General features: G+C 53.9%; 1 protein-coding gene across 2 annotated transcripts in view; it reads left to right on the forward strand.

Annotated features, from left to right (window-relative positions):
• The window catches only part of LOC311531998 (carboxyl-terminal PDZ ligand of neuronal nitric oxide synthase protein-like), a 59697-nt gene extending 38116 nt beyond the window's left edge, over positions 1 to 21581 (forward strand). For both annotated transcript variants that reach the window (XM_084649955.1, XM_084649954.1), the window contains 9 exons: positions 3551 to 3643; positions 4965 to 5023; positions 8087 to 8195; positions 9100 to 9241; positions 9723 to 9868; positions 13139 to 13306; positions 15676 to 15841; positions 17470 to 17821; positions 18411 to 21581. In XM_084649955.1, the coding sequence (XP_084506081.1) occupies positions 3551 to 3643; positions 4965 to 5023; positions 8087 to 8195; positions 9100 to 9241; positions 9723 to 9868; positions 13139 to 13306; positions 15676 to 15841; positions 17470 to 17821; positions 18411 to 18924 (1749 nt within the window). In that variant the 3' untranslated portion in view covers positions 18925 to 21581. The remainder of the gene's footprint in view (positions 1 to 3550; positions 3644 to 4964; positions 5024 to 8086; positions 8196 to 9099; positions 9242 to 9722; positions 9869 to 13138; positions 13307 to 15675; positions 15842 to 17469; positions 17822 to 18410) is intronic.
• The last annotated feature ends 1795 nt before the right edge of the window (positions 21582 to 23376 follow it).

The raw sequence follows: 23376 nt of genomic DNA on the forward strand, positions 1-23376 counted from the left end.
GTCTTGTACTTTAGCTCCTGCTTCGCATGCTACCGCGCTGCAGCTAGATTTTTAAACAGCTTGTCTCAGAGTAATAATGCATGGAGAGATCAGAAGGGTACATCTTATCCAGGGCTTGCCTGCCATAAACAGTGTGAAGTGCTGGAATTTTATGAGCAGCAGCAGCAGAAGCCTGATAGACAGGAAGGCCACCTAATGTTTCTGGCTGTGAGCCTGATGTGGCGTGTAATGGGTTTCGGAGGCTCCTTTTCTGCAGTAGGTGCTCAGAGACTTCACTGCTCTGAGCTATATATGAACCTAGGTACCACATGTACGTGTCGATGCAAGGTGTCCACACTCCAGTGAGGGTGTTTAGCTGGCCCCATCTGAGCACCTCACACTTGTTAAGGGACTTCGCCTGGCAAGTGACAGCCTCAGTGTGATAGAGGGGATCTGTGGCAGAGCAGGCCATTGAACCTGGGTATCCCCATTCCCAGCTATGGCTCTAACCACTGCACCCTCCTGCCGTGAGACATAGTCTTCTCGTGGGCCTTGCCTGGGCAGGTGTGGCTCCGTTTCGGGAGGTTCCAGCACTGAAAATGTGGTTTTCACCAGGGGTTCTCTCACCACTCATGGCACCTCAGTAAGGGAACTGCCTGGCTTCTCCACTCCGTCTGCTCTTGTAGATCAGTGGCTCTCAGCCTTTCCAGATGACTGTCCCCCTTTCAGGGGTCTGGTTTGTCTCACGTACCCCAAGTTACACCTCGCATAAAAACAATGTGCTTACGCAGCCAGACATACAAATACAAAAGTGTCATAGCACACTGTTACTGACAAACTGCCGACTTTCTCATTTTTACCATGTAATTATGGAATAGATCTATTGGAATTTAAATATTGTACTTACATTTCAGTGTATAGAGCGGTATAAACAAGTCATTGTATGAAATTTTAGCTTGTCCTGTCTTCACTAGTGCTTTTTATGTAGCCTGTTATAAAACTAGGCAAATCTCTAGATGAGTTGATGTACCTCCTGGAAGACCTCTGCGTACCCCCAGGGTACACGTACCCCTGGTTGAGAAGCACTGTTGTAGATCATAGTGAGACCCAGACCCACAGTTAGGAGGTAACATTCTCTGGGGGCAGGTTATCTCATGGCTGCCTACTGTGTCTGGGCTTGGCCCCTGCAGTATGGCAGTCCCTTTGTGCCTAGAATACGTGTGTTCAAAACTGACCCTCTGGACCAGGAAACGATGAGGACCTGGAATGGCAGCCCAGGAATCCTTCTACCAAAGTAATAGGAGGAACCAGTGCCTGTTATTTTAGAATTCCATGAAATATGCTGCAGAATCCCTCTGGGAGTCTGTTCGCACTTAGTTCTGGCTGTGGGAAGGGGCTCCACCACTCTCCGCACTGGGGCTGAGTCCAAGCAACATGTGGTGCCCCAGAGTGCCCAGAACTACCTGAGCCCTCCGCCCCCTTTCCACTGGTGGCGACAGAGCAACTGATTGGGTATGCAAGAACTGCCCCCTCCCAACTGCAGAAGCTACTTCTGCCCAGCCAGGTGCTTGGGGTAGCAGGCTGGCCCAGGAGGTGACCATGACGTGTCCCCGCCCACGGCCTGGTTCTACCTGCAGTGCCACAAAGGCCCTTCTGGGCTCACCCTAGTCTGAATTTTAAGAAAAATGAGAAACAACCCAACCCTGATCTTGCAATTTCAGAAACAACAATGTCCAGACTGACCCACTGCGGCAATCTCACCGTACCCCATACAGGGAAAAAACAAATCCTAGCCCTCAGGCCTGGGTCGTGTCTCTTGCTATTTTGAGTTGCAAATTAGCGAGGCATGAGTCCTTTGCCTTTTTAAAAAAAAAACCAACAGTTTAAAATCTCCCCCCTTTTAAAATGAAAATGGAGTAGGACCTGTAAGGAGGGGAGGGACATCCCCTTTGGAGACGGGAGAGCCCGTGGGGGTAGCAGAGCTGCCTTTGAATGCATTGCCAGCATCTGGATACTACCCAGAATCAAGACGGATGCGCCTGCATCAGGGCCTCCGTGACTCTTGCAGGATCTTGCGCAATTTTGAAGTGTATGTAACATTAGTGTTCACAGCCTCACTGCTGCTGTTTACATGGCTATGGCTGTCAGGCAATCCTTGCAATGGCTCCCTTGCTGATTTCACCAGCTCAATTACAGCTGAGTTTATGTTATTAGACTATTAAAACAAGGATTTATTCTCACTGTTGTCAACCAACAGTAATTCTTACACCAAGTTAATCCAGAGTATTTTTTTAAATAGATGCATGTGGCCAGATTGTCAGCCAGCTTAAATCACTGAAGCTACACCGATTTCAATGGAGCTGTGTTGGTTTACAGCAGTTGAGGGTCTGGCCCATGCATGGAGTCCATTGTTCATATGGGGCCAGCTAAATCCTGTGTAAAAATATTTAGCAGCTCAGAACCAAGCCCAGAATGGGGGCGTAAGGACTGGGTCCGTGATGTAAGTGTCTGCACACAAAACTCGTGGATGTTCGGTCTAGCTGTCTCTTGGCTTGCTCCTTAGCTTTTGTCAAGGGCAATATTTAAAAAACAAACTCCGTAATTTTTAAAATAAGTGGCATTCAGCAGGAGCATGCAGATAGGAGCCTGAAGTGTTTCAGGGATACTGAGCCCATCGAAGTGGATACGATTATGTTAATAGCCAAGATGACTGCATTTTTGCTGCCCCTATGGTCCTCCCTCTGAATGGTCCTGCGCTGTGCACTGCAGTGCCCAAACCCAAGGACAATGGACCTGCCAGAAGTCATCAGTTCCTAGCTTATCCTGCAGGCAAATCCCTCTGAGTTAACCCTTTGATACAGAGGCTGGATTTGCCAGCACTTTATCTGCTACCAATGGAATTTCCATATGCCAGCAGGTTCTGGTTGCTGCCCCCTTCTCTGACGACAGTGCCTCCCCCGACTTTATCCAGACTATGTGTGCTGTGTCTTCTCCCTGCTGTGTCTTCTCCCTCCTCCCTTCTCCCTCCTTGAAAGCCCATTTATGTCACTTGCCATTTAACTAGTCATTAGCACCAGCAAAACCCATCCACCAAGCGCTTCCCTCCCCCACACTCCACTGGTACCCTCCCCCGGGCTTGGCAATCACACGCAAGTGAGAGTCTACCAGTCAGTTCCAGAGTCTGCTCAGGTAGATGCCAACGTTCATGTTCCAGCCACAGGCCTCAAGAACATGGCATTCGTGGCCAGATTTTCAGTGCTCAGGTCCCATTAAGAGCTGAGGAAACTTTGGGCTTTGAAAATAGCCCACCAAAGTCAAGGTCAGTTTGTCTCCTCAACAAGGGTCATTTTTAATTAAAAACACACACACACACACACACACACAAAGAAGCCTTTGCCAGTGTGCCTTTTGAACACGCTTCCCTCAGCGGCACAAAATGGCTCCTCCTTCAGCTAGAACTAGATTTTTTTAAAATAAAATTTAGGCTAAAATTGCCTGTTTTGTCTAAGTCCATCCCAGGTGTTAACTATTGACCTGAAATCTCTTCTAACTCGGGGTTCTTTTCCCTTAGTATGAATTCAAAGCAAAGAACATCAAGAAGAAGAAAGTGAGCATCATCGTTTCTGTGGACGGAGTGAAGGTGATTCTGCGCAAGAAGCAGAAGGTGAGACTTCACACCGAATGTGTCTAAGGGATTAGCCATGGCTGGATCAGAACCCAAAGTCCAGCAAGCCCAGTGTCCTGTCAGCCAGTGGCCAGGATCAGCTGCTTCAGAGAAAGCTGTAAGAACCTCACAGTCGCCAGATGTGGGATAATCCATCTCCCACATTAGGTCTCATCCTAATCTCTAGTCGTTAGAGATCGGTTTAAATGCCGAAGCACAAGATTTAGTATCCCTGCCAAAATTTGTGCAATTATGGAAACTGAGGGTGCTCTGCTGTCCATATAAATGTCCAGTCCCTCTTTGACTCTTGTGAAGTTGTGGCCTCATTTGGCTGCCATCCGTGTGTTTGTTTCCTACAAAGGAGCTTTTTGTATGTGGTGTGAAGATAGTCGGGTAAGTGAGTGGGGGGGCGGAGGGAGGGGTTTGCACTGCCTGGAGTCGGCACTTTAGCTGCTTAGTGGGAAATTCTGACAAGAGTGAAGGATTCTGTGAGGCCAAACCAGATTAATTTTGCAAACAGGCTTTTCTGTGAGGCCAGGGCTGTGTCCAAGTGCTAGAGCTGCTCACAATGGTTCTGGGGGAGCAGAATTTTGATGAAAAATGACCTTTCTTGAAAGAATTTTCACCAAAAAAACCCCGTTTTCTAAATTTTCCATCAGAAACAATTGACTGAAAAATGCTTTTGACAGTTGAAACTGTTGGGTGGTGGAGAGGGGTGTGGGTTTTGTTTTGTTTTTTTCTTTTACCAAAACAAACAATTCTCAAAGGAAGTTTCAACAAAAATTATTTAAACAAAATTTCCCATAAAAAATAATTAGCGGGTTTTTGACCAGCTCCACTAAGCACCTTGCAGACATTAATACCTTAATGAGCTAATCCTCCACACGCTGGTAGGGCAGGAATTACCATTATCCCCATTTCACAGATGGGGAACTGAGGAATCGAGATGAAATGATTTGCCCATGATCACACATGAACTTTGAGGTAAAGCTGGGAATTGCACCTAAATCTCCTAAATTCTAGTCAGTCCAGTGCCAAACCTGCCCTTCCTCTGTCTGTGTGATAACCGAATTCTAGCTTACGACCATTTTTCAAGCCTGCAGGAGGGCTAAATGGTCCAAAGTGTGCACTTACATCTGAGCCACCAGCTTTTCTTCAGCCAAATGACTGTCACTAAAATATTCAAATCCTGGCCTAGATTCTGGTTGAGGTAAAACCCACTGTTCTCCTTGGGTTCGCATTATAAACAGTTCATCAGGCAGAGCAGTGTGGCTTCAGCTCCTAAGGTCTGTCATTCCTTTTTTCTCTTCCCTGCTTACAGAGAAAAGAATGGACTTGGGACGAGAGTAAGATGTTAGTGATGCACGATCCTGTCTACAGGTAGGCTGCGGAGGGTTGCGCCAGCTAGCTTTAGAGGCAACCAATCAAATGTAATAGGATGCATTCAGCATGGCTTTTATGTGCCAAATTATTGCCTAGCCACAGTTGTGCTTCCCAAAGGCCTGTGTTAAATTAACGAGGTGGCTACATTACTTAAGAAAGGAATTCTGATTCCCTATGTTTTTGGAGAATGCCTCCGCCCTTTAGGAAAATGTTAGTTTAAAATAGATACGTGTTATTTGTGTTAGAAGAGGAGGGTGACTGAAGACCATTGTTCTTAGGTGCTAAGAACAATTAGTTGTGATGCAGACTGAATTAAGGAAAAATCCACCCTGTTTCCCCTTCTAACCTAGCCTCGGTGCTCTCTGCCGTGTGCTCCCAAAGACAGCCTTTGTTAATCGTCCTGTCTAGCATGGACAGGATAGGGTGAGGAAACTGACCCATACGAAGGCTGGTACAATAACAGTGCCCTTCCCTACAGTCTGTCCCAAGATCTCCAAGCGTTTGCAGGCAGAAAGCTCCCCCAGGAGGCAGGTGTTTTCCACGCTTTACAGATGGAGGGCGGGGACTTCAGTGATTTACCCCTCTCCCCACATCAAATCAGCGGCAGAGCTGGGATTAGAAACCAGCGCTCCTGTCTGCTAGGTGGCTGTTCTAACCACTGCACCACAATGGTCCGTCTGGTCTGGGCATGTGACCACGGCCAGATACAGTCACATGGTTTTAAAGCCAGTGGGATTCTTTGGTCTATGGAGAACGGGTGTGTGGGTGCAGGCTGCCTTTTGGCTATGGATGCATCAGCAAGAGGCAGGGAAGACTGAAGGGAGAGACCGGGGGACTGGAGCAGCCCCTTTGTCCATTAGTTCTTTGTGACCGCAGCCTAGGCTGCGCCTGGCTCTGAGGGGTTAACACTTGTACTGGGGCTGAACAAACGGAGCTCCTGCTGGAGGGTTTCCATCCCAGAGGATAAAGAGTTAATGCTGGGTGGGATGAACCCCCCCAGCTAAGAGCAGACCCTTTCTGTACAATGGGACAAGAAGAGATGACGGGTGAATCCACAGCTTGTCATCAGGCTCGGGGAGAGCCCGAAGGTACTGTACACACTCACTGCCTGGCGGGCATACAGTGGAAATTGTCATAGAGATTTGGGCCATTGTGCTTGGCAGGAGAGCAGCATTTCTTCCCCAGGAGCCAAACGTGGTCCAGTTCTCAATCCCCAGGCAGAGCTACAATACAACACCTGGGCAGCTATTCAACGACAGGGGATTGGAACACACGGGGAAAGGGGTGTCCTTTGATTGCCTCTGACACTGGTAACTGAATCTCAGATTAATCTCTTGAAAGGACTAAAACCAATCACTTGCCATCCCCACCCCAGCCATATGTCAGGTGGGCAGACTAGACTCGATAGTGAACATCTCTGAATTCTGGTGTGTGAGCTGTCTCTCGATTCTGGCTGCCTTAGGACATATGGAATTCCTTCCTGGAATTCCTTCCTCCCCGGCAGCCATAATGATGCTAGGTAATCTATAAAACTAACTTTCTAAAGGCCCTAAATTGGTTCAGGCTGTTAAATCTGTTAAGCCAGTAATTGCATCGTTAGAGCAAAGCCCACAGCACTAGGCGCTCAGATACCTACATTTTACATCCAGGGAATGGTGGGGAAGAGTTTCCAAGAGGCACCATTGATATTTGTCTTATTCTTGTCCCTCTCCCTTCTGGCATTCTTAAAGGAGACGGGTCTGTGTGCCAAAGGGAGAGGGTAATTTCAGTAGACTCTCTAGAAAGGAGCTTGATTGTTACTAAAATAATCTTGAAAGAAGACAACTTGCTTATTACAGGGCCGAGTCCATGTTCTTGATAATTGTCCTGATTGCAGATTCAAGGCAGAATTCAAAGACAGAGAACTGGAGGGGGAAGGAGAAACATGCGCCCGTCTCCCTCATTTCCTCCTCATTCACAGCTGAAATTACTCAGTGCATTTTTACCCAATGAAATAACTGTGGGGAATAAAATGGACAAAAATTTGAGTGGAAAAAACTGTAACGTGGTCTTTGGAAATGGATTTTGTCAGGTGGAGGATGGGAAGGAGCCAGGGTTAACAGGGGTAGGGGAGGTAAAGGGGGGACTGAAAATCCCTTGAGCTGGGAATGGGGTGGAGATTGAATTCAGCATCCTTTGCAGAAGCATCTGAAGGAAGCTGGCTTCTGTATTGTACCATCTGCCTGTCATTAATGATAATGGGCCTATGCTACCACTTTCTGCCTTGTAGGCTAGGACAAACTAGCTAATGGCTTTTGACGTGGCTCGTTGCAGAGTGTGTTTCCCAAACTGCGGTGGGTTCCTGGACTTAGGAACCCCTGCCCTGAAACTGCCCCTGCCAGGCAGGTGGTCATCTGTGGTCGTTCTTGACACTGGCTAGCCTGGATCTTTGCTCTCCGGTTGAAAGGGCGCTGGCTCCTTGTCCAGTGTGTGGCAGAGCTCCCTCAGCTGAGGCAGAACAGGTGAACACGTGGAGGCTAATGGCTGAAGGTTAAAAGAGGAAGGGCTATTTCTGCTACCATAGCAGAGCAAAATGCAGACTGTTCCTGTTCCCTTTGATGTGACAGGAAGGGCCCGAAACACCCCCTGTAACTTCCTAGCCCAGATGTCACTGGGCTGACTGAGTGCTAGGCACAATGTGACTTTAGATGTTAGAACACCCGGTGCGGCAGCTGGAGACTAGATTCACTGTCAGGAGCTAGGGAGATGCTTGGTCTCTAATGCTGTAGCTTTTTAGAGTTTGTACCCGCTTTAGAAACAGGTGATTTCTCTCAGACATGCAAAGTGCCATCTTACTAGCTGCTCGCTGGCCTTGCTAATTGTGGAAGGAAAGAGGAATCTCTCTTCCAGACCCGTGGGGCTGTTCCTATTTTTCCTTTGCCCCGGGATCCTTTTGACTAGCCGCTCTGTGCCTGATCCTGACTTTGGATGGTTTGATTCCCGTGTCCCGTTTGCTATACTGGAATCTAGATTTTTGCCACGCTTAGTGTCTCTGATTCACTCTGTGTCTTTTCTAACTAGAATCTTCTACGTGTCGCACGACTCGCAGGACCTAAAGATTTTCAGTTACATTGCAAGGGATGGCGCCAACAACTCCTTCAGATGCAACGTTTTCAAATCCAAAAAGAAGGTGCGGTGGGTCATTTGCAGTGACTAGCTTTTCAGAGGCGTGTATCCTTTGTAACGATCTGGGTTATCCCGGGAGGAAACCCCCCCCCCATCCCCAATCCCTGATGGGTACTTGGCAGAGCGAAGGGGCAAGTGAGTCTTGCTGAGAATTCATCCTGGATTTTACCCGGAGAACTAAGGACATATTGTAGGGTTAATTATCCCATTTATAGCAGACTACTAGGGATGCTGAACAACATCGGTAGGCTCATTAACTTTGGCTTAAACGTATCTCCATCCCGACTAACGCTTCCCAATGCAGTGGCTGCAGAAGTTAAAGTTTATCCAACTCAGGCTTGCCTGCACTCCCCCAAACTCTCTCTAGCAGACAATCGTACAGTGCAGCTCTAGGAAGGACACTGCCCCAGCCCCTTCACACAGATAACTGTCCAGAGGACACTCCAGACCTAGCAAACCAAGGAATAAAGTCTGTCAGGGAGCCAGGAGTAAAACTCCATTGTCTGGGGAGACAATGGCACAAAGGGATGTAGAATTATCTGTGCAGAGAATTGGGAGCTCCAGTCAGAGGCAGCTGCATTTCAAAACGGGAAGTGATTAGTGCTGCTCTAGTCCCTATTATCTGATGCCTCCTAAATACCGCTGCCCCAGAGCAGCCTTATGGAGGTTCCTGGGGCCTGCATGCTGCTAAGTGTGCCTAGAAGGCTCCCCTTTGGGCAGGGGGGAGTTTGGCTCTCCAGGCGGGCCCAGGCTCTGTTTTGGGATGTGGAGGGATGGCTCCCCATCAGCAGAGCCGTGGTGGGAAGCAGGGAATAGCAGGAGTCTCCTGGGAATGGCTGGTTTCTGCTCCGTGATATAACCTGTGGCAAAGCTCCTGCTCCAAAGGGCTCTAACCATCTGCTCCCCAGAGCCAGGCCATGCGGGTGGTGCGGACAGTGGGCCAGGCCTTCGAGGTGTGTCACAAGCTGAGCCTGCAGCACGCACTGCAGAACGCGGATGGACAGGCGGACGGCGCCAGTGACAAGTCTGTGGAAGAGCAGCCTCTAGAAGGTGACAGCTCCCCGGGGACACCTGCAGAGCCCCCTCCCGAGGCAGCTGGCGCACTGGGTGCTCTCGGGTGGGGGACAGTCTCTGGTGATGCATCGCTGTCTTGGTGCTAACCCTGACCATGGGTTATGTCCACAGCTGGGCTCACGGCCCAGAGACCGTGCATTTTACAGACTCTGCTGCTCCAGCCCCTTCAGTGCAACGAAGCAGAGTGCCTTAAAAACATCCAGAGGAGGGAAGTATCCCCCATGTGGACACAGCCCTGAGGGGCTGAGGACTTGGCCCAGCCCCGTGCTGCACTGACCCCCCAAGGCACTTTTCCTGTCCGTTAACTTTGCTCCAACACGTGGAGATGGCTAAGGAAAGCCAAACTAGTCTTTAGCTGCTCTCCCTTCTCCTGCCAGCCCGGCCCTGCCACTCAGTCTCCTTGCTCTGATCTGCTCGCATTTTGGTTCCTTCATTTGTTTTACTCTCACCCTTGAAGTTCACCAGCAGGGGGGAGCCAAGATCGTGGATGTCGATGAGGCTGACGTGGACTCCGATGGCATCGGTCTGTCTGAGAGGGGCGCTGAAGAGCTGCCCTCCCCCATGGGGGAGCTGGGCATCCTGAAATCCGGACAGAGCTGTCAGGTAATAACGGGCGGAGCTGGGGGGAATTTGATAGTGACGCCCATTCGCTGATATGACGCATTTTCTTCTGGGGGTTCATTCCACAGCCTCGCTCAGGAGGGCAGTTCACAGCAACAGCAGTCACGGGACGCTAAACTGCCTTCGTTTCAGCATGTCCCTGGGCAGAAAGCCAGCAGGACAGCCCCTTCCTTTGAAAGCTGCAGTAGAGAGGCAGGTCAGGTAGCCACCTGTCCAGGCTTCCCCAGCTCCATCCTACACGCTGCATATCTTGCCTGCAGGGCATGCACTGTCCGGCAGATCTGAGGCTCCATTAATGTCTCTAAAGCATCCTGATAGAGGACTGTTCCTGTAGGACTTGCTATACAGAATGTAATTCCCCATTGGCTCACTGCAGCTGGTCACTGGGAAGTGAAGAGGAGCAACAAACAGGGAATGCAGCAACTGCAAACAGCTGGCCTTCCAGGGTGGGTTTGCATCATTAACCTGTGGAACTTGCTGCCACAAGATATCACTAAGGCCAAGAGCTCAGCCGGTTTTTAAAAGGGGTTAGATTTTTGTGTGGCTAAAGAGAACACCCCACACTGTTAATGTTAAACAGGACAAAAACTAAGGACTATAAATCCTCATTCTTTAGGCAATAAGATGTCCAACTAACTGATATAATTTAGGAAAAAGCTTCCCCTGTAAGCAGATTATTCTGCAGTTGTCCAGTCTGGTTTTCTTGCACTTTGCTCTGAAGAATCAAGTACTGGTCACTGTTGGAAAAAGGATACCAGGCTGGATGGACCACATCTGATCTGCTATGGGAATTCCTGTGTCCCTTTCCTAGCCCAGTTGCTAAATAGTGGTGTCCAGAGAGGTGCTGGAGACAGCTGTGTCGCAGTGTTGAACTCACACAGTGACTATGTTGCTATTAAACTGACATAATGTATAATGAAAAACTGAGCCGAAGATTTGTTTCGGTGAGCATTTCCTGGCTGACTGAAATGCTCACATCACTTGCTGAGTCTGGCTGAAAGTGACTAGTGAAACAGATGAAAATGGGATGTGTGTCATTGGCTTGGACTGCAGGTATTTCCAAGGGTTTGGCTTCCAAAGGTGATCTGTCTGAATGACTGATATCCAGAACTGGCCCTAGTCCAGCTGGGCACTGGAGCACCTGCAGCTGCTTGCATTGCGCCAGCCAAGGGAAGGAAATGAATTTTAAATGCAAATTTTTAGGGCGAGTGGGACTGGTTGGCCATGGCTCCATGCACTTCCCCAGGACAGAGTGGGTTAGTGGGAGCTGCCGCAGGCTGACAAGACTGGCTTCTCTCTACAGGGAGGTCACTTTTTCTTCCCAGGTGGAATGCGATTTTGTTTTACACCCTTGACTTGCAGGTGTCCCACTAGAGAGGCGCTGTGGAAATCCTTCGTAGCCAAGAGAGGAATGGCACCGCCCCCCCGGCTCCCTGAAGGGTACATTAGAGAGCCCGATCTGAACCGCCTCCCAGTAGAGAATGCGCAAACACATCGTGTAGCCCAACGCTGTCACTCCCACCCTGCCTGGAAGCTCCTGGGCCAGAGCCATGCATTGGCGTGGGCCTCCTCTTCCTAAAAGTGGAGAAGCTTCGCCAGTCTGTAATGCCATCGCATCAACTTCCCTAGTGATTGTAGCAGGGTCCCTCCCAGGAGCACCAGCTCACTGCCACACGTGGTGTGTTGGTGGTTAGCAGCACGTGGCTCGTTCCCCTCCGTGGAGAGCATGTGCTGTTTGAGGCATCGCTGTCTGGGGGTACTGCTGCCCACTGAAGACACCCTGGAGTTTTTCACAGGAGTAATGGTGTTAACCTCAGGCCTTGCTAAATGAGGTATTCCCTCTGAGAGCTACATTCTGTCTCTTTACATTCTTCCTCCACCTTTCCTGGGCTGCGACAATCACCTCCTGCCTCACGCATTGCTGCGTGCTCGACACCCGTGGCCACTGCGTAGTCGCAGTGTGTCATTGCGGGGGACCCTCACAGCCTGTGCAGGGCTGGCTTCTTTGCTAAAGCCTTGGGAGCCATGGGGATGAAAGGTGCCGCTGAGCAATGAGGGGACGCCCTCTCTTACCCGGCTGCAAGTTGACAGCTCTGGTTCTCAATCACCAATGAACTTCTCCCCTCTAAATCTGGGTTTCCTTTCGGAGGGCACCCAATGGGCTAAACCTGATGGTATTTTGTTAGTGGTCTAGGGTTAAAAAGAGTGACCCTAGAGTGCTGTGTCCAGAGAACCAAGCTTTAATTGATTGCTTTGAAGAGTGAGCCACTCCGCAGTGTATAAACAAGGGCTGATTTAGGACGGTGAGGCAGGAGAGCATTAACCCAGGGGGCTAGGGTTTAAGTTAGAGAGAGAGAGTGTGAGTGTAAAACTCCTGTGGGTTCTGTGGACCTCATCCACCTCCATTCACCTATGAGCCAGAAAGGCAGCTCTGAAATCAGTCACATTTACTCTCCAGTGTCATTTTAATTTCCAGTGATCTGACAGGGGTGGGGCTTGGGTCTCTGAGGTTTACTGGAGGGGGAGGAAGCCTGCTTTGCTTAATTATTAATGTTGTCTGCCTACAGTGTCTTAATACACTAACGGATCTGGCTCAAGTCCATCTGCTATCATTCACTTTAATGGAGGCAAACGTTTCTGGCTGCCAAACAGCAAAATTCCTAGTATCTGTCGGTGATTCTGGGCAGCTGGAGCATTTTGGAGACTAGCTCCCATTGGGTGTTTGCTGGGAGATTCAAGCCACTTTCTGCCACTGCTTCCCAGTAGGGGAAGGTACCAGGGGACGTAAACCCTGCATTCCTATTCTGAGCGCCACATAAACACACATGCACACAGGGATATTACTCATTGCAAGTGGTGTCACTGGAAAACGTACTCCCTTTGGAGCCGGGAGAGCGGGTGGATACACATGTACAGCGCCAAACAGCAGGATCCTGTTCTTGCTTCAGCACATTGTTCAACATACTGAAGGCCTCGTCCACACTAGGGTTTTCAAGTGTCAGTAGCCAGGCACTGGTGCAAACCCCAACTATGGATAAGCAGAACCGTTTTAAGCTGCATAGTACATCAGTGCAGTGCTGCTGGGGTACGCTGCACCGGTGCAAAGAGTAGCTTTGCCTGCCTACGCTAGGGAGCAGGACCAACAACTCTAGCCAGAGCCCACCCTCCATGGTAAACAAGGCCTAAGTCTCAGCAACAGCTGATCTGGGAACTGCTACACTCGTGTCACTAAGCCCGTTTCTTTGTGCCCAGGATGCCGAAAACTGCTCCATCTACCCCTCTGTGTCCCAGCAACTGCTGAGTGCAAGCAGCCCCTGCTCCTCTGCCTCGGCAGCCCCCCTGGCATCTCAGCACTGCCTGCAGCTCCTCCAGCATCAGCTACTGCAGCAGCAGCAGCAGACCCAGGTGGCTGTGGCACAGGTAAGGGGCTCCGCAGCCCTGTTTCGGGGTGGGATCACACACACACTCTCTCGCTCCACTTACTGACCTTTGACTGGCAACCATTTCCTCTGCCTTGTTCGAGGTTCCTTTTCCTACTAGCCCAGCTGAATTAGCCCTTGGATAACTCAAGCCCTACACTGCTCCTTGCTCTGTTCCCTGGCTGGGGCCCCTGGGAGTCTTGCAGAGCAATCCGGGGTGGAACGTGGCCCTTAGCGTCTGAACTGAGGCACAGTCTCTCCTTCTCCCCCTCCAGCAAAAAAAAAAAAAAAAAAATGGTCCATGTCAGAGGTGGGTCTAGAACCCAGAAGTCATAATTAAGGCTACGATTTAGTCACGGAGGCCATGGCAGTCACGGACTACATGACTTCATAGAATCGTAGACTTTAAGGTCAGAAGGGACCATTATGATCGTCTAGTCTGACCTCCTGCATAACGCACGCCACAGAATCTCACCCACCCACTCCTGTAACAAACCTCTCACCTATGTCTGAGCTATTGAAGTCCTCAAATCGTGGTTTAAAGACTTCAAGGTGCAGAGAATCCTCCAGCAAGTGACCCGTGCCCCACGCTGCAGAGGAAGGCGAAAAACCCCCAGGGCCTCTGCCAATCTGCCCTGGAGGAAAATTCCTTCCCGACCCCAAATATGGTGATAGCTAAACCCTGAGCATGTGGGCAAGACTCGCCAGCCAGCCACCCAGGAAAGAATTCTTTGTAGTAACTCAGATCCCCCCCATCTAACGTCCCATCACTGGCCGTAGGGCATATCTACCGCTAATAGTCGAAGATCAATTAATTGCCAAAATTAGGCTATCCCATCATATCATCCCATCCATAAACGTATCAAGCTTAGTGTTGAAGCCAGATATGTCTTTTGCCCCCACTTTACTGGACCTCCGTGACTTCTTCAGCTTCAGCTGGAGCCAGGGCTACGTTCTTCACACAGCCCCGCGGTGGGGGCCGCCACCGGGGCCATGAGCCCCTGCCCTGCGGCTTGTAGTGGGGGCTGCAGCTGGAGCTGTGCACCTCTGCCGCAGCTTGTACGGTCAGTTTTAGTAAAAGTCACGGGCTCCATGAATTTTTGTTTGTTGCCCGTGACCTGTCCGTGACTTTTACCAAAAATAACCATGACAAAATCTTAGCCTTAGTCATAATCCCCAACTAGCTGCTGTACCAGGGGGCTGCTCTTTTTTTAAACCTATCGTTATTTTCTTAATCCAGCCAGTACTTGATGGGCAGGGACCACCTTCCAGAACCTACTCACCTAAACCAACAAGGTGGGGACTAGGCTCCATTGGAGGGGCTCTGGCATGGCCCATCGGGGGAGGGGATAGCTTTAGCTCAGAAGGAAGAGTCCCAGCTCTTACCTTTGCATCGTTATTCCACAGCACGTTCCCCTACGTATGGCGGGCAGATGGTCAGCCCCACAGCAGCCGTCGCATCACAACCGTCTCAGCCACTCGGCCTGACACCACAGCCGCCAGGCGGGGGTCAATGAGTTTGCCTGGTTTCGGCTGCTGACAGAGAAAGACAGGGCCAGAGCAGCCTCGTCTACCCTGGGTGTGCAAATATGCATCTCACTGTTAGCTTCGGGGGGTGGGTATGTACATGGAGGGGACAAGGTATTGCAGGGGGGCTGACTACAGCCTGCAGAAGCTGCCTCTGTGTGGCCGAACTGTCCCGGAGCCTCTGGAATTCCCAGGCCCTCAGACATATTTCATTGTGGATTTCCTTCCTTTTGTAGGGGGAAGGGAGATAAAGGAGGGCTTCCCTGCAGGGGAGCAGCCAGTTCCTGTGGAAGCAACTCCTGCGATGTGCTACGTTCCTATAGCACAAAGGGCTTTGCAACCTCCGTGCATGCTGCCCCACTGACATGCAGCCGCCCGTGGGGTGGGCCCTAGTTCACTGCACAGCCGGAGTGAGGGGGCCGTTTTGGACAAGAGCACGCCCCCGCTTCCAAAGAATCTGCCCTGGGATATTTAGGGGTCACACAGGGCCCTGGTTTTTAAGGTGGCAGTGACCTATGCTGCATGAAGTGCACAGTGGGAGTATCTGTTCTGAAGGCAGAGCTCACCCAGCTGGGACCAGACCCTGGGCTGTCAGAAAGAGAGGGGGAGACCTGAGGAGAAAGAACAGACTCAAGTTTGTCAAAAAAAAAAGATCCTAGCCAAATTACAGAAACTTTCCCACTCTGCAGACTCGGACTGGGGTTGGGAGAGAGATTCATACAGAAGGGAGCCAGGGTGCAGGTCTGGGTTGTTGCTGTGCACCCCTGGAGCTGCGGGTAGCGTAGCTGCGGCCTGGCCATTCCCCAGGAGAAGGTGACGTATCGGCGTCTCCTGACCCTGCAGGTGCAGCTGCTGAAAGACCAGCTGGCTGCCGAAACAGCCGCCCGCATCGAGGCTCAGGCCCGGGTGCGCCAGCTGCTGCTGACCAACCGCGACCTGCTGCAGCACGTCTCCCTGCTGGTGAAGCAGCTGAAGGAGCTGGAGATCAAGGTGCAGCACAGACAGCCAGGTAGGAGGGCGTGGGGGGGGTGCTTATAGAGCCTCCCGACAGTGGTGGGGCTGAGAGGCCGGGACATCTCTCCAGCCCACAGCCAGGGGGAGCTGCTGAGAACATCCCAACTCGACTCCTACAGGCAGATGCTGAGAGCGAAGGAGAGGACAGTGCTCTCATTAGGGGCACTCCAGGGCATGGGGACTCTGGCCACAGAGCCCTCCCCAGCCCACAAGCTCATCCAGCCCAGAGCCCCAGCGTTTCCCTGAGTCAGCCCAGGAAGCAAACGCTGCTGGGACCGAGCTGGCTCCAGCCATGAATTGCTCTAATCCAGCACCCTCCCCGCCACGGTGGTTTTGCCCTGCCCCAGCATGGGCTGCAGCGCGGCATAGCACCGAATCAGGGCAGAGGGCTCTTTGCCGGCTCCCTGCCAGGGCCCAGTTCTGCCCAGTAGCCTGAGCAGTGATGGCACTGGTGACACTTTGGCCTGGATGAGAATTTGCTGCTTGTTGGTGGGGAAACGTCTGCTCCCATTTCCAGCCCCTGTGTATGGGGCTGCAGCTCTTGGCGGGGACTGGACCCTGCTGCAGGCAGCCTCCGGTAACCCCCCTCCTTCTCTGCCAGGCCAGCCCCTGCCTTTGCCCGGTTTATGGAATACACCTGTTCTTGGTAGGGTGGCAGGCTGCTATGGAGAATCCCCACCTCCACCCCTCATGAGCATCTGGTGCTGAGCAAGGCAGGGAGGCCGCTCCGAGTTCCAGCCAGCCTTTGGTGCAGGCAGGGGGGTGTTAACATGGGAGATGAAAGGTGCCCCTGTGCACTACAATATGGGTACGCCAATCCCCGAGGAGCCCGCTGGAGAGGAGAAGTTCTGACCCCGTTTCATAGATGGGGAATGGAGGGAGTCTGGTCAGACGTCAGGATGGGAACCAAATGCCAGACTTCAGCCTCTCCACCCTGGGCCTAGCCCCACGGTCGTTCCAAGGCCAATTCCACTGCTTCACACGGCAGCTCCTCAGGCCTGAGACGACCACGGGCCTTCAGTGCTTGTGAGCGGCACTGGGTTGGCAGTTCCGGAGACTGCTGGCCTCTGTCCACAGAGCAGAGCGAGCTCCCATCTGCCCTGCCCGTGTACACCATCCCGACCCCGAGGGCAGGGCAGCTCAGCCTGCACATCCTCCAGCCAGGGCCATGCAGTCCCTGCGGCTGGCAGTTGGTTGTGGGTTTGTTATTTTATGCTGCAGACAGGTGGCTGCTGCAAACTGAGACCCAACGCAGCTCACAGAGCCTCTGACCATCCCCAGAAGGGCTAATGGCAGAGAGCGTGGTGGGGGACACGTGCAAAGCCAACTCTGGCCCCAGGCAGCCATCCTCTCTCCCTCTCCCCATGCAGGAGGAGGGGAGCGGGCCTGGCTAGCTGGGGCTGGAGCCTGTGCTGGCTTTGGACCGGGGCTGCTCTCATCTCCCTGTGCCAGCAGAGGCCCATGCCTTCAGTGATAGGGGCCAAGGCCGCCAAGCCCCCTCTCTCCCCGCCCCACCTTTGCTGGGCCTGACCGGGCCCTGAGGGGAGCGGCTGGGCCTCGGGGAAGCGTCACGGCTAGGGGCTGGTAACACTTTACCCAGGCTGCTTCTCTTTGCCTTGGCAGTTGACAGATCCTTGCAGAACCTGTCCCTGGCTCAGTCCCTGTCTCTGAACCTGAAGAACCATTACAGCCTGGAACTCAACCTGCCCTCCACCTCCACCCCAGCCAGTGTCCTGGGCAGCCCGCTGGCCCCTGGCTCGCTGGCCACTAGTGCCTCCTACCTCAACCTCCTGAGCCTGGAGAAAGGCAGCAGGGGCCCTACTGCCACGGACGGGGACGAGCACCTGGTGGTGCTGGAGGGGCAGGATGGTCTCCACCGGCAGGTGGAGGGCTCCGAGGTCAGCGACCAGGCTCTGCTCAATGGTGGCGGCAGGCAGAAGGCAGGCGACCCGAGCAGCAGAGCAGAGGACGAGAGGTAGGTCGGTCTCCCAGTTCCCCCCAGCTGGTTAACAGCCACCCACACTTAGTCCGAGGCAGTGGGAGGAGCAGGGACCCTCCCCCACTTGCTGGCTGCTCGCGGAGTCTGGGCCAGTGGCCTTGGCAAGCCCGGGGGCTGGGCCAGGCCACACTCCCCGGTAGCCTGCAATGGAGAAAGGCAGGCGAGTCTTGCCCAGGGGCCAGGCAGCTGTGACCACCCACGAGCGCTGGGGGCTGTGGAGCACAACTTAACCCAAAAAGGAACAGGAAGAGGACAGGGTGAGCATTCCTGGCTCCTTCACACCGGCCCCTGCGGGCACAGCTGGAGCTTCCCTGTCTCTGCACAGAGCTGGGGACAGCGGGGGTGGGGCTCAGTCCCGAGCCTGCTTCCCCCTCACACTGCCCCCATGGCCCCAGGAGCGACCAGGGGGCTGGGCAGGAGGTGCTGCAGGTCCCCCCTGTCCCCCGATGTAGCTACCGTAGGGTTGCGAGAAGGCAGCTGGCCTCTGAGATCTCTTGCAGCTGAGCCCAGAGCCTCAGCAGAGACGTGCTTAGACACGAACATCTCTTTGCTCTGTGCTCTCAAGGTTGCAGCAGCCCATCCCTAAGCTCAACCCGCCCCCAGCCATCCTGCGGAAGAGGTCGAGCAAGACCTCCCCGAGCCTGGAGGTGGAACCCAAGCCTGAGAACGCTGCTCCCACGACGCTGCCCAGCCCCAATGCATCCAGTCTCACCAACGTCACCACCTGCTCGCTCGCCAGCTCGGAGTTCGAGTCGGACGTCAGGACTCCTGCCCCCGGCACAGAGCTCTTCCCCAACCAGGGGGCCCGGCCAGCATGGGGCAAGGACAGGACTGGCAAGAACAGCCATGCTTCCCCCATGTCTGGCACCTGCCATCTTTCAGAAGAGGCCCCTGCACCTGGAGACATGGCTAGCAAGAACCCAGTGAGAGACCCGGCAGACATGGCCTGCCCCATGGACAGCACCTTGCTGTTCTCCTCCGCAGGCACCAAAACATGCTTACACATCAGCTTCTCGGAGGATGAGCTGCTGGAGAATGAGGTGGATGAGGTCATGGGGCTCAGCAGGGTCCCTGCTTAGCCTCCCAGTTAACTGGCAGGTGCCATCACTACCCGATGTTAGAATTTAGATTGGCACAGACCTCAGGGTAACTAGAGTTCTTAGTACTTAGCCCAGGAAGCAGGTTGCTTCCCCTGGCTTTTCTGCAACACGTAGCAGCTAGGCTGGCTTTGTAGCACCCTCTCCAAAAGGCTGCTGGGTGCTACAGGATGAGGCCGGGTTAGTCCAAACCCCTGGAGCCCCCCAAGTGGTCACAGGCCGTGGGCTGCAGACATTGGCTTGGAGAGCAATGCTACAACCATCCTCCAAGCCCTCTGGTGGCCGAGGGCCTCTCCTCGTCCAGCCGGCCTGCCACGGGCACAGTCCAGTGACGCACACACAGCAGGGTACCCCTCTGAAACGCTGCCCCGCTGCTCTAGAAGGGCGCTGCTCCTTTGCTGCCATGACTCTCCCTGCCCCAGTCATGGTCGGCTGCTGTGTCTGCCGGACAGCGCCATCCTCTGCCCATGGAGCGCCACGCCCCAACCTGCCATTCCCACTGCTCTCCGGCTGGGATGCGCCAGGGCTGCTGCCCCACTGAACTGGCTGTGGGGCCAGGGCAGGTGACGCTTGTTTACCCTGGCCAGAGGAGGCCAGTCTGTGTTTGCTCCCTTGCTGCTAAGCCCAGCTGGGGCCCAGATCTAGCCTCCCCCGCTTCACCAGCACTGGTGTCTGACTTGTGACAAGCAGCGTTCCCCCAAACTGTGCGATAGGAGTCTCTCGGCTGGGGGGTATTAGATACTGCCTAGCGAGCCCCAAACAGAACAGGGGCCCAGAGGAGAGGGGCACAAGTGCAAATCCTCCGATGCTCCACTCCTGACCACTTGGGAATTGAATCAGCTTTAATATGTATTAGCTGCTTGAACAGGAAACTCTGCAGCGATAGGGCTGGGAGCAGGATGGGGTGCTGGCAGGCTCTTTGAAATGCCCAAGGCAGCCCCAGCTGCGAAGTGGGAGACTAGGCTGGAGAATACCCTTGGAAGCGGTCCGTGCAGCACTATGACCCTGGGTTGATTGACAATCCAAGTCCACCGGTCTCCCCAAAGCAATCTGCATCTGACGGGGACAGACAGGTCCAGGATGTGGACCTGTTACGCTGGTTCCAGGGGTCTGTTCCCTTCTCATACTGATCCCCATTGGCTAACGGGACACGAAGAACAGCTGCTGTTTGGTAGGGGCATAAATAGCTGGGTACAGACTAATCCAGCCACTGTTACCAAGGCCTGAGAGTTCACTGTATCCCCCCTAGTAGGGATTGGGACCATCCCTTATAGAGGCCACTGCACTGGCTTCCAGACCCAAGCCATCTAAGGGTTTGATTGGGAGGGCTGCTGATGCTAAAAATCCATTGCTAGCCACTTCCCCCACCCCGAGGCCCTCCTGGGAATGGAGGGGCAGGAGCCACCTGGTTTCATGTGTAGTATGGCCACCAGACCCTCCCAGCCTTGCAGCCCAGCTTGTATGCATGTGACGGGGGCTGTGCATCCTACTGGGGACAGCGAGGGGCTTCTTCCTGCGCCCTGGGGAGTCTGCTCTGAGCACCTCACCCTGCAGCATTGGCTTCCAGCGTCCCTGCTGCACACTGTGGAAGCGACTCCTACTCATCGAGCTCGGCCGTGTTCCCGCTGACTGCTGCATGGGAGGAACTCAGTGCTCTCCTCTGAGTGCCCATGCCAGGGTAGCTCGGAAGGGGGGGCCGCTCGCCCAGGCAGGTCAGTAGTGGGTCGTTCCACCCCCCAGCCACAGGCATGTAGGAGCTGTGCTCTGATGTGCAAACAGCTGCTTTGTTGCACATTCTGACCATGGGGGGAGGGATTGGTCTGAGGTTTGGGCGGTTTGCCAGGTTATGGATCAGTTTTGAGGAGTAATGAAATGTGGGGGGCGGGGGTTGGGGGCTGCCCATAATGTTCATGCTGTGAACTCTGGGGGAGCTTTGCTGCAAAGGGGTAACCTAGGCCCAGGGCCGTGTTAGGTGCAGTTTAGACAAGGTGGGGTTAAGCAGATATACCCCCACCCCCGACTGCATGGTGAAAGCTTCTGTAGGTTGGAGTAAGGGAAGGGGGCAGGCTGCAGGTGGACGGGCCGTGCAGCGTGGGGCAAAATGCAGCTCTGGGCAGAGGAGTCAGAGCAAGGCTTCGCTACCACTTCGCGCTCCCAAGGGCTAGGCACCACAGGGGCCCTCCTTTAGGCTGGAGGGAGACTCGCATGGTGCCAGCCTTGGGCTGTCTGTGCCCAGGGTGATGCTGCCCTGGCTGAGGACGTGCGGGGTGGATGGCGAATGTGTTGAACCTTGGGCTGGAGGGTGGCTTGCGGGAGATCAGCAGAGGGGAGGACTAAGAGGGGCGGCTGTTGAGTTAGATCCAGGGGATGGATCGGCCCGCACAGCTTTGGTGATGCGTGGACTCTGCTGCCTGTCACCAAGGACCAGGCCAGCTCCAGCTGGGATGTATTTCAGTCCGCTAGGAAACACACGGACCTTGTGGTGGGACAACAGAGAGGTAGGCGGTTTGTTACTGGACTTGGAAGACGATAAATGCTGTGTTCTGCTCTCCCGGCGCCGTGGGATTTCCATGCAGCGCCCTGTTGCCGGACAAGCGGACGGGAGCCGGTGCTGTAATTACAGATTAGTTTTCCACTGGTGCGTGTGCCTGGTGTGTTTGTTTATTTTAAATACCAGGGCCCCGAAAGCCCCTTGTTCCACGCTGGGGGCTCCGTGCTGGGCACAGGGGATCTGCCCGCTGGGACTCCGGCCCCGAGAAGCAAGGACGGAGCCCCCCGTCCCCATGTAAACCGGCAGCGTCACTGGGGTCGTGTCTACCCCAGCAGAGCGGCACTTTATCGCCGTGTACCAACCCCCGCCTCCCACGCCACGCCCCAGGTGACACACGTCAGCCCGGTACAAAGTCAGCTGTGCCAGCTTGTGGGGTCTACCGTAGGAACGGCGCGGCCGGAGCAGCCGTGGGGTTGGGTCACCTCTCGTCCCGCCCCTCGCCCCAGCCCAGCAGAGCTGTGGCAGCCGAAGGCTGCAGCATAAACCTGGCCTTGAATGGGGTAGGCCGGAGTCGCGCTTGGGCCACGTCCAGTGCAGACGCTGCAGGGAGCGTGGTCCATGGCCCCTAGCGCCTTACAGCCTCATGGTGCTATGCCGGCAAAGGGCAGGCCTGGTGCGTCACCTTGTGGTGACAATTGGTATCACACTCGGCAAAAGCACGCACACAAAAGACCCCGGGCCCTCCCCGGCTCAGGGTGGCCGGAGGCTGCAAGCTACATCATGGGTCCTCAGAGCATGGCTCAGCAGGGACGGGGGTAGCTTAGACGGGGCTGGTGGCAGCGTGCAGTGGGCTGAACGGCTGGGGAGCAAGCTGCTCTCCCTCTCTCTGACACCAAGGCACCCACAAAGAGCCCCGGGGGGGGGGAGGGGTGTAGGCGGATGATTTTGGAAACAAATCCTGCAGGTTAAAGCCAGCCCATTTTCTACCCTATCAATCTCCCCCAACTCCACCCTGGTTCCTGCTCATGGCTTGAGCTTGCCACAAAGCTGCTGCTCCTGGCTAGGCCCGTGCCCTGCTTCGAGCAGGGGTCGTACAGGCTCTCTCGAGTGACAGGCCTACATTTTTGTTATTGTTACCTCGGCGACCTACCTTTGGTGAGGGCTGCAGGCCCAGCAGAGATGGCTGGGTACCCGAGCATGAGCGCACAGCCCACGGCGCAGGCTAAGAGGTCAATACGGGGCAGGATGTGCAGCGAGGTGACCTGCCTACGCCCAGGGAAGTGCAAGGCCAAAAACGACGAGCCAGCCAGTTCCACAACTGTCCCACTCTCAGCACTACACCCTTGCTCTCCCCCCAGCAGAGAGGGGTCTACAGCAGTCTGCCAGTCCCTCCGAGTGAGCACAGCTCTGTCCTGGAGCATGGACTGATCCCAGGCCAGCGTCAGCTGGAGTGAAATACCTGGTCTATTTCAGCAGACTCCACCTCGGCTCTGAATTCATGCGAAGTCCACTCAATGGGCAACGCCTGGGTCTGGTGCATTAGACAACGCCTGGAGAACTGCTGTGGCCCATTGGTAGTCCCAGGCGAGGGAATCACATGCCAATTGCAGGCCTCATTTTGACATGTCCATAGTTTGTGGTGAGCCAGAGTAGGAGGTTCTGAAGTCCTAAGGGGCATAAGTGCACCGAAGGCTTATGTGCTGTTGACAACCTGCCTCCCCTGCTGAATGTGACTCCAGCCTCCTTCCATAAAGGGCCGGCGGCCCCTGGCTCCAACCCTTCCAAGAGCCGTTTTCGGTTTATTGGCAATAAAAATGACGTGGAACTTTGTCAGATTCACTTTGGCTCCTTTCTCATACGCAGTCATTGACAAACGGTTTTTGCAACTGGAACAGCCAGCACCGGTTCTCCCAGGCTGCCTGCTGATCTGCTCCCTAATGCAG

The sequence above is a fragment of the Lepidochelys olivacea genome, assembly GCF_965140295.1.
Source record: "Lepidochelys olivacea isolate rLepOli2 genome assembly, chromosome: 16".
In the NCBI taxonomy this organism is placed as follows: Eukaryota; Metazoa; Chordata; order Testudines; family Cheloniidae; genus Lepidochelys; species Lepidochelys olivacea.